The sequence below is a fragment of the Rhipicephalus sanguineus genome, chromosome 7 (assembly GCF_013339695.2).
Source record: "Rhipicephalus sanguineus isolate Rsan-2018 chromosome 7, BIME_Rsan_1.4, whole genome shotgun sequence".
Taxonomy (NCBI): Eukaryota; Metazoa; Arthropoda; class Arachnida; order Ixodida; family Ixodidae; genus Rhipicephalus; species Rhipicephalus sanguineus.
The window spans coordinates 129721715-129732364 of NC_051182.1; the positions used below are offsets into that span (position 1 = coordinate 129721715).

General features: G+C 48.6%; 1 protein-coding gene across 1 annotated transcript in view; it reads left to right on the forward strand.

Moving 5' to 3' along the window:
* The window catches only part of LOC119399022 (uncharacterized), a 57813-nt gene that overhangs the window by 41754 nt on the left and 5409 nt on the right, over nt 1-10650 (forward strand). The window contains exon 2 of the mRNA XM_037665838.1: nt 1626-1790. Coding sequence (XP_037521766.1) covers nt 1626-1790 — 165 coding nt within the window. The remainder of the gene's footprint in view (nt 1-1625; nt 1791-10650) is intronic.

The window sequence follows — 10650 nt, forward strand, 5'->3', positions numbered from 1 at the left end:
CTGGTTATCACCTTTCACTTGGGGTCGGGATGCTGATGCGCCACACTTAGACCACAGGCGCTGTAAAACATGCACTCGGTGCGCTTTTTGCGTATAGTTTCCGTTTCGCGTACACACTTCGTGACTGTCGTAGCACGCTTGTTATGGAATGGCTTATAATATAAAGGTCTCATAAGGATGTGTGATGGGCCGCTGACGCGCCAGACTCTGTTACACTAGGCGCTGCAAAACGCGCAGGAAATGAAATGCGCGTTTCATGTAGTTTCCGCTTTACGTTACACAAACTTCGGGATTCGTATGTCTAGCGTGCAGAACGATCGAATTCAGTAGTATAGTTATACTATACACCCGCGTGACGACTCCCGACGCGAGCTGACGCGCTATAGACGAAACGTGACGCCGGAAATACGCCGGAAGTACGCCGGAAAGTGTGCGTTCCATTGCGTTGTGCGCTTCGCGTTTTTGTTTTAAACATACATGTATGCACAGTATATAGCTCAGTGCAGACATAACTTTCGAAGTTATCGTATGACCGTACCTAACCTGACCTATATAACGGCCGCTTTGTTTCACCCGACTATACGCTCACACCGTATATGCACGGTGAACTTTGACCTCCGAGTCGTCGTCTCTCTCTTTTTTTTTTCTCGGCCTGCTAACTCGTTTCCGTGCCTGCGCTGATTTGTCTCGTCTGACGCCTCTCGCACGCGGTTTTACGGCTTGTACCGGGCTTCCTGTCCACATCATACCCTTGATGGATCCTATATACCGCGCGGCTTCCGCCTGCTGACGAGTCGTTTTGCGCGCCCGTCCGCGTCGTCTCGCGTCATTTACACGGCTTGCTACATGTGGCTCTCGCACATTATACGCATGTGCAAATACCCGTCTCATCGCGCGCCTAATGCGTTCTTTTTTTCCCTCGCGGTAATTCCTTCCGTGGCAACCTTGCCTCTCTAGCGTTGTACGTGTGCCGTAGACAAGGACACACACACACACACACACACACACACACACACACACACACACACACACACACACACACACACACACACACACACACACACACACACACACACACACACACACACACACACACACACACACAAAGTTAAACAGCGAAAATTAGCAAAAAAGAAAAAGAAAAAACAGTAGTGGTGCGACAAGCTTATACACACAGGCACTCAAGAACTAGGAAGGAAGTCCACGGCGCATGCGCGCTAGAAAGAAGTAAAAACAAAAAGTTGCGAACGTCACCGTCTCGCGTTAGTGCGCGGAGGTCGGCATGTAATAACGTTCGCGCATGCGTAGAAACGGGAGCGGTAAGAAAAAAGAAAAAGGGTTGTACCATAGCAGTGCATGCATGTGTGGGGGTCTTAGTAGCCGTAAAGAAGCGGGGTGCGTGCGCAGGGGTATAGCCAGACGCTCACGGAGGGGTCGAGGTCATGCTAGACGGAACCTTATGACGAACGGGGATGTATGGTATGTGCGCGTGCGCCGCCGGCGGGATACAGGCGGAAGTGAAAAGACGACGTCGACGTCTTTCTGCGACGACGTATGTGTGTACATGTGTGTGCGCTGCGCGGCTTCCGGAAATTGTGTGCATTTGCTGCTCTTTCTCCCCAAAGAAGAAGAACAACAACAACAGCAAAGACCAGGGCACGAACAAGAACACCAAGACGAAGGACAACAAGGACAAGAGGACCAAGAACAGGAACAAGAAGAAGAAGGACAGGAACAGGACGAAGAACAAGAACAAAAAGGACAAGAACAGGAAGAAGAACAAGAGGATGGTGACGAATTAAGAAAAAGAAGTACAGAAACATAAATATCGAGAACTAGCAAAAGAAGAAGAAGAGAGGGGAGAGGAGGAACGTTATGTGGCGCGCTTTGCGCAGAAAGAAACTGAATAAAAGAAAGGTCGAGAAACAGATAGAACGCGGAAGGCCGCGGTGCTTCGTAAGCTTTACGGGCGGAAGGCGAGCTGCGTCGGGCACGAGAGATAAGAGGGGCGAGAAATGTCTCGTCATGTGAGGATATGTTTATCCGCCTGACGCTGCACGGTAGCGTGTATATGATCTAGGCGTTGGCACATATATACACTGGGGCGTGTGTATATATATACTCTGGGGCACATATACACTTGGCGTATGAGAGCGGCGTTTTGGATCTTGACAGAGCTTCGATATGTCCATGCACATCGGCCGTGTATAAGTCTAAACAAACTGCGGTTCTGAACGTTTGTGAGGTTTCGGAACGATAGCTCCACATGAAAAAAGAAAGAAAAAAAAGAGACAACTCCTTCGTTAAAACGAATGACTGAATAAAAATTAAATGACACGGACAAAGATGACCTGACAATGGAAGGTTCACTGACGACACTGTTCACTGGAGCATCGCCATTCATTCTTTCATTTTTTTTTTTTTTGTTCTGGTGCACAACGCAGAGAAACGGAGAATTGCAGGTGCTCTCTACCTCATTCTAGATCTTGACAGAGACCCAGATGTGAGGCAACAGAAAAGCCGTCGCGTTACAGCGGACATTGTTCCTTACAAGAGATTGCGCGGAGCACTCAATAGAACGTCCAATGAGAGCAAAACAAACAGAACATGGAAATCTTAACGCGAACGTCGAAGAATGCATGTGACTGTTTGTGCATGCGGGATTACAGGTCTGGCGACAGTGATGATACGGTCCGCGGGTATGTTTGCTCCTGGCTGAAGAAGAAAGAGACCAGTTGTTTCACGACGCTCTCTGCAAGCGTGTCCATTCGACTTACGCTTCCTTTCCAAGGTTGGTCGGCACCGTATACGTAATTGGTCGTCGCGCACAAAATCACATAGGTGCACGCGTTGGCAGGACTCGAGGGACGGTGGTCATTTACGAGAATGGGTTATGCGCGTAGTAGATTGAACATTAGACCCGCGCGTGTAAAGAACGGGCAATTCTTTTGTCGACGACTGTGTACTTACATTTGCGCTTCGCTGGTGCATGGCCGAATGAAGATGCTAGCCCTAACAATAGAAGACCATACACGTGGCATTCACGTGGGTCTCAAATATAGTCTAACTGTATGCGATAGCATATGAAGACATATGACATAATTGATGCGGTGATTTCCTTGAGTGTAGGGTTTTGGTATGTTATCGGTGTTTCCTTGCCACACCGTACAGATGAGTAGAGGCTTTGAAATACAAATGGAGGGGGGTGGGGGTGCGGGTGGCTTGGGGTGTAACGCAAGGCCTGCGGCACCAAACTTTACGTGTGTAATTTTGATGTACACGAACACACCTTATTATGCGACACCTTAGTTGGATTAGACACGTTGGTATCCCGATGTCACATCGACATTCGTCAGCTTAGAATTCGTGTTTGTGTACCCAGTACGCAATGTCCCATACTAGTTATCCGTGGCGTCTCTTGCTATTGATATCGTGATCATCATGACAATTCAAATACATTTGATCTGTTGAGCGCGCATGATACGTTGGCACGAATGCGATTATTTTTCCAGTTCATTGGTCTTGCTTGTGTGCCTGCACCGCCCGACACAGCCGTTTCTTTGTACCTGACAAACTGCGGCAGTCACAGATTGCCTCCGTGACACGAGGGTATATATTTCTCGAACAATGCGTGGAATTCGTTTTCGCACATCTTTTGTCGTGGGCAGACAAAATCTTCGAAATCTACTCTATATTTCCTGCTGCATGTTGATTATCTATATGAACGAAACTATTGTATATGTTGGAGTAGCGGATGAACGCTGGGATAATCAACACGACTATACCGTTCTCTAAATGAAACCTGCATGAATCTAGACTGAATGAATCGAGACTCATTCCTCTTAATGAGAGAGACGGAGATTAACGTCTTTATTTCATGACGTAGCTCAGGAGAGGCGTCCTTAGTCCAGGATGTCTTGAGCTTGGGCTGCGTCCTGCGCCCTCGCAACCAGCCTTAGTTGATACTCAGAGTTACGTACAGCTGGTCAAGGCTCTCCCCCAAAGCCCGTTAATGTTACAAGGTTTCTTTTTTTTTTTTTGGGGGGGGGGGGGGGGGGGGGGGGGAGCAGGGAAGGAGGGTGTTTAGTGGAGATTTTCTGCAACCTGCTACAATAGGCCGAAAAGACCCGGGTTCTCCGCAGAACGGGCCTTGCTGAGAGAACTGTCTAGGGACTATGAGGGGATTTCTTGTTGCGTGCGGGAATGTGCTGATCTGTATAACGCGGAGTGGTCTCTACAGCTCTCTCTAGGTGGTGACTTGTGTGCGGAGAGTATGTTCTGCGGGTTAGCTTGTAAGGCTGCGTGATGTCGTGGGTGAGTCTATAGACTCTTGGAAGCGTCGTGGATGAGTCTAAACCCTTGGAAGCGAGAGCTCGAGGGAAACTCGTCTGGTCGGGATGAGACAGCGGCAAAGAAATATGAATATACGCCGACCAAATAAAACTGCGAAGAAACGACGTTTTTTTTTTTTCCCTTGTCGTTGAGTCTAGACTCTTGAATATTAGTCTTTCGTATCGTCCAGGTACACGGAGCTATACGTTAGGGCGAGGATCTCAAGCTCACCTCAGCTAGCGGACCGCAGGAACGATATATAGAGAGTTTAGAATAGGGTACGCAAAGCTTTGCGTTTGCGTTTGTCGCCACTGCGCAGTGCGCCGTACGCTGTCCTCTTCGCGGGCCCCCGTTATGTGACGGAAATAGCGGGCCTACGCAACGAACGCTATCGTTGCGTACGCTATTCTAAAACTGCCTAACATCTCAGCTAGCGTTGCCATTTGAATGAAGGCCTTTCCCATATCTTTTATATAGGGTAATTTCTGAACGGGATTTGGAGGGAAGATTCGAAAAACAATGCAGTACCGAGCTCCGGAATAGCTGAGGTATGGACGCCGATTCTGAAATATAGAGTCTTTGTTCCACGGTTATGTTTCAACACGTGGAGACCACACGGGGTGCCTCACGCCAAAAAAAAACAAAGCAAGAAAAAAGCTTGTGACGAGTCACGTCTGTGAAGCTCATGAATATACTCATTATAAAAAAAAACTTATGGGACGATGACAATCATGTCCGTGCCGGGCCGCTGGCGGAAGGTCCGCGTGCCGCACGCGGCCCGCGTGTTTGAGACCCCTGCCCTAGGGTTTTGCACAAGAAGTGGTATCAATTCAAAACAAAAACATACAGCACAGACACACATGACGCTTTCCTAACATACGTCAATCATTTAACGAGAACTGAGCAGCAGAAAGAAAATGGGATGTGCCAGCCAACGGCGTGCTCAGCGGAATGAAAACAAGGCTGCTTCTCTACGCACGCAACCTGAGGACGGCAGAGCATACGTCAACTCTAGGGTTTCAGACGATTACCGAGAGGCCATTTCCACAGGAACGTGCATCCAATCGATTTGACGCGAACAACCACCTTTCCGCGTTTCAAACTGACTGTGCAATTGGCGGCAACCTTTAGGTTACCATAAGTCTGTTGCGCGCCGTTGCTTAACACAGTGTCTTCTTTCCTCTTCGCCTGTCCTCCTGGCTTTGTGTGCACACGATATGCAGTACGTATAAACAACCGCAAGAGAGAGAAAAAAAGGTAACTTGCTTTCGTCGTGAGACGTGACCCGTGGCAGTGCTTCCTTCCTCGGCCGCATACAAACACGAGCAGGGCTTCTGTTTTGGAAGTCTGTATAGCCAGTATAGCAGAGTGCACACACTCATGAGTCGCGTATCTAGCTGCGCAGATGTGAACCTGGTGTCGCCTTCTTGCACTTCGCGCTCAATTGCTTCAACGAACGTCAGCGCGTTGGTATGCTCTACATACATATAGATAGATAGATAGATAGATAGATAGATAGATAGATAGATAGATAGATAGATAGATAGATAGATAGATAGATAGATAGATAGATAGATAGATAGATAGATAGATAGATAGATAGATAGATAGATAGATAGATAGATAGATAGATAGATAGATAGATAGATAGATAGATAGATAGATAGAGATGGATGGATGGATGGATGGATGGATGGATGGATGGATGGATGGATGGATGGACGGACGGACGGACGGACGGACGGACGGATGGATGGATGGATGGATGGATGGATGGATGGATGGATGGATGGATGGATGGATGGATGCGCAGACGCACGTCTGCGCAGATGAGGCACCTGATGTCACCTTCTTGCCCTACGTGCGCGAATGATCGACTCAACGAATGCGAGCGTCCTTATGGCGCTGTGCATTTCAGGCTGCGCACCGGAGGATGGGTCGAACGTGCGCGCCCCTTGTTTGTTTGTCTGTTATATATATTTTTTGTTTCTTTGTCGTGCAGCCATCTTGCATTTGCCGCACGACGCGGTCACTCGCTCGTGCGGCGAAGGGTTCGCGGTGACGTGCGCGGGTGGCCGTGACTTTGACGCGTTTGCTGGGGGGCGCGAGCGAGGTCGCGTCCACATATTTCCGGCACTCGGTTGTTTGTTGCACAGCAGGAGGAAGGATCGATACTGCGCGCGCGCGGCTCGTGCAGTGCTTGTCTCGGCTTCGCTCGGCCTTGTCTCGACTGTCGAAACGTTTTCGACGGCGCGGTGCGTCGATATCTCCCCCCCCCTCCTGTCTATCTGCTCAGCAGCAGACTCGTCTCTGCCTTTCTTTCTGCAGTTATGTCGCCTGCGCATTGGTGAGATCGAATTCGCACACAGAAGCCAGCGCATGCCTCACAGATGATGACGTATTCGTGGGGATCGATGCGGTATGCAAGTTCTTCGTGCACGTGCGCGCTTATACCTGTTGAGTCGACCAATTCTTGCTTGCTTCTTTTGATCGTTCTTTTCGTGTGTACGTAGCAGCACGTCCGCTGTCATTCAAAGTGGTTGAAGTTAAAGGATTCTTCCTAGGACGTCTTACGGCGGACAGGTTATATAGAAGCGGCAGCAGCTTCTCGGAACCCTTGGCGTCTCTTCACATTGGAATTTCACCGGGAGTCACGCGCATATTGGATTAAAGAACAAACAGGAATAGGCTATAGCCTTGTTGGCGTTAAGAGATCGAAAAATGGCTCAGGTTTAACTCTTGTAACCTGGTTATCACGACCGAAAGGGCACGTTTGGATTGGTTTTGCAAAAACTATGCACACAGTGTTTCATTAAAGTTAGGCTCCTCTGCTCCTCTGTTGATGTTGTGTTGCTGAGCGACTGGCGGTGGGTCAGTAGCTCTTATCTTGGGACGCTTTCCGCGCTGGTCACTCTCTTACGTACTATTGGGGCCCTCCCTATTGCTCCGGTGTTTTCAGCAGGCTGCTTTGAATTTGCTGAGATTTCGCAGCTGATGGGCTAGCAATAATCCACTGGATGATCGGAATCATGCTGTCGCCTGCGCTGAAGCGCACGCGGAGACGGCCCAGCCGGAGCGCCATCCGCGGCGAGACTGAGCGACCCAAGCGCCGGCGAAGGGACCGTTAATTAAACCGTCGCCCCGTCACGTGGTAACGCAGCGGCGAGGCTCCGAGCGAACGCAGCGGTGACGCCCCTCCGCAGCTGATCTCGTGGCGTGACGTCACGCTTTCCACACTTGCGCTCCGCTCCGGTGGCTCAAGGTCATTGCGACGCGATGAACGATCTGGGCCTGGGCGTGTCACGTAATGCGCAGTACAGATAACTGACGGTCAGTGAGGGTGACGGAGTGGCTATCAGGGCATGAGAAACGCAGCCACTGATGGCAAAGGGTGAGTTGGAGTGATGAAATTAAAAAGTTCGCGGCCATAACATCGAATCAGCTCGCGCGGGATTGGGTGAGGCGGAGGTTATTGGGAGAGGTCTTCGTCGTGCAGTTGATATAAAATGGTTTGATGATGGCGATGAAGATGGTGGTAAAATGAGACTGATGATTTATAGCTAGAACAAGCTGGCTAAGTAGTTAGCAAACTGGTTTAGACATACCTACGTAGATAGATAGATAGATAGATAGATAGATAGATAGATAATATAGATAGATAGATAGATGATAGATAGATAGATAGATAGATAGATAGATAGATAGATAGATAGATAGATAGATAGATACCTGCAATTTCTTCTTACGCAATGAAGACACCCTTGTGCTTCTTAACTGAGCACTTTACTGAGCTAGATACTGTATAGCAAATGAGTTCTGCGGAATCGAGCAAGGTGGCAAAAGGATTATGAGAATGTTAACTGTGAATTATTCGTCTCGCTGTTAATTATCCTTTTGAGATTATGCATTAGTTACCGCTGTGCAGTGGTAGCTTCTGCCCCTGTGTGCACTATATTCCGAGTGAGCCACTTCAGACAGCGCCAGGATCATCTGAAGGAACGTGTGCAACAAAAGGCGCCATGATCAGGCGAACTTACCTTACAGCGCGTGAACAATATCCCTTATTATTTTTTTCCGTGTTTAAATGTAGTGCGTTGTGTAAAAAAAAAAAAGAAAGAAAAAAGCGGACTGCGCAGTTCACGCGCGAGACGGCGGTGACTGTCAGCCGCTCGCGGTCAGTGACTAATGCGGGATGAGTACGAACTGCCCGCTAAAACAAGCCGCTTAAATCGCTTTCCCCCACGTGACCCGTTCGTGCGACACTGAACGCGGGAACGACCTTTTTCAAGCGGGTCGATTTCACGTGAAGCGCTATGTCTCGTTTAAGCATTTCGTTCTTTTTAAAACCGCGGCGAGTAATGAAGCGACGCGAGCCAATGGACCTTGCGCCGCGGTCGATGAGCCCTACTGAGGCCTTCGTTTATTCTTTCATTCATCGAAAGTTGGGTCGCGTCTGTCGTTGGCGCTCGCTCCGCACTTGGGTGTTATCGGACTTTGGGAGAACTTCTCTGCGGGTGTTAATGAACTTGGTCGCAACTGCTCTGTAGCAGTATACGAATTTTTTCTTCACTTGGGTGTTAACGAGCTTTTCTTGAACTGAACTACATCTTCAGGCGTATGCTATGTATACCTTCGGAAGAACTGTGCAGTGGATGTTAATGAACTTCGGTGAACTTTTTGTTCAGGTGGGGGCTAAGGACCTTTTGTGGGAACTTTTCTGTGGGTGTTGAACTTTTCCTCAGGTAAACTTTTCTTCTTCTGGACGGTTGTTAACGAAGTTTTATTTAGCTTTAACAAACACTGTGGCAGCTTTTGTGTCTGTGTTAATCGACGAACATCGCGGATACTTTTTTTTTTCTGCCCGGCTCGCATCAGGGCTGATGCAGCCCTGGTATACAGTCCTGATGTGAGGCCGGCAGACCTTTTTTTCCTGTTCGCAAAGCTCAAGAGAAGCCTTGAACGGTCGCCGTTTCGACGGGGTTGCCGCCATCCACCGTACTGCCGCAGTCTCCCTGCGAGATGTCACGGCAGCAGACTTTTGGATAGCCTTTGCAGCGTGGCAGTCGCGTTGTAATCGGTGTATCGACGTCCAATGAAACTATTTTCGAAAATTTAAGAAGTATGTACCGATCGGATCAATAATTCATTTTACCATATCTCATTGCGGACAGACCATGTATGCTTCCCCCTTAAGTAATAGCCCAACAGGGCCTTTAAAGATCAATAGATGATGATGATTAGTACGGTGCGCCAAATCGGTTCGACGGTAAAGGAGATGAGTGTATGTATGAAAAGAACTATTAGAATAGAATAATGGAAAAAGTAACAAGGAAATAAAAAAGAGAAATGCACGGAATAGTACCTGAACCCGTCGAAGCCGTGTCTCTAGCAGCCTCGGCAACAAAAGGGCCGAGACGGGCCGTCAAAGAAAATTGCGCCGCCTCGCCGCATATGCTATAATGCGCTCGCGCCGGCGAAGGCGTCGTGTACGCCTGCCTCGCCTGTAAGCGCGAAGCGGCTCGCTTTTCAAGCGCTCGGCGAGCATAAAGGCGCGAATCGCCCCTTCGCCGTTATAAAGATATACGTAAACTATACACAAATGGGCTCCCTTATTCGAGCGCGCGCGCTCTGAAAAAGAAACGTTCTTTTTTTGTATCTTTTTAACTCTTTTTACCACGCGGACGCAGGCTGCGCAGCAGTTCAAATGGGGCAACACGGAGTGTATAGAATGTCAGTCCGGCACATCGCGAAAATGGCCGAAGCAAAGTCGGGTGATGGTACGTTCGTGCGCAGCGTTGTGCGGCTTGCTGGCAGAGCGAAGATGACTTCATTAACTTCATTGTTGAAGTGTGTTTGTATATATATATAGACGTATATGTAAGGCTGTGACGCGTGAGCTTTCGCCTACGCTGATGCCTTCTTCACTCAGGCTGTTTTTTTTTTTTTTTTTAATGATTCGCCACGTTCGCTCGTTCTTCCGTTTCTCGCCTTTCGTGAGGCATTTCGCTCCTTCTTCGAAGTCACTGTGGTGTTGTCTCTCGTCCCGAATTCACGGCGTTATCTGCTTTTAGGAACTAGAAGAAAAAAAAAAAATATAATGAAGAGACCAGGGGGCCCTCTTGTTGTTATTTTGCTTGGCCCCTTATATATTTGCAGGCCGTGTGATAATCACGATCGTTATCGCTATTTCACTCTCAACCGTCTTCACATTCTGATTTCAGTGTCTCTCGATCGCTACACCTTCTTAATCATCGCTTCGGTCTTCGCCATCACTACTCTCTTTCTACTAAGTCACTACGATCACTTCCTTCTTCATCA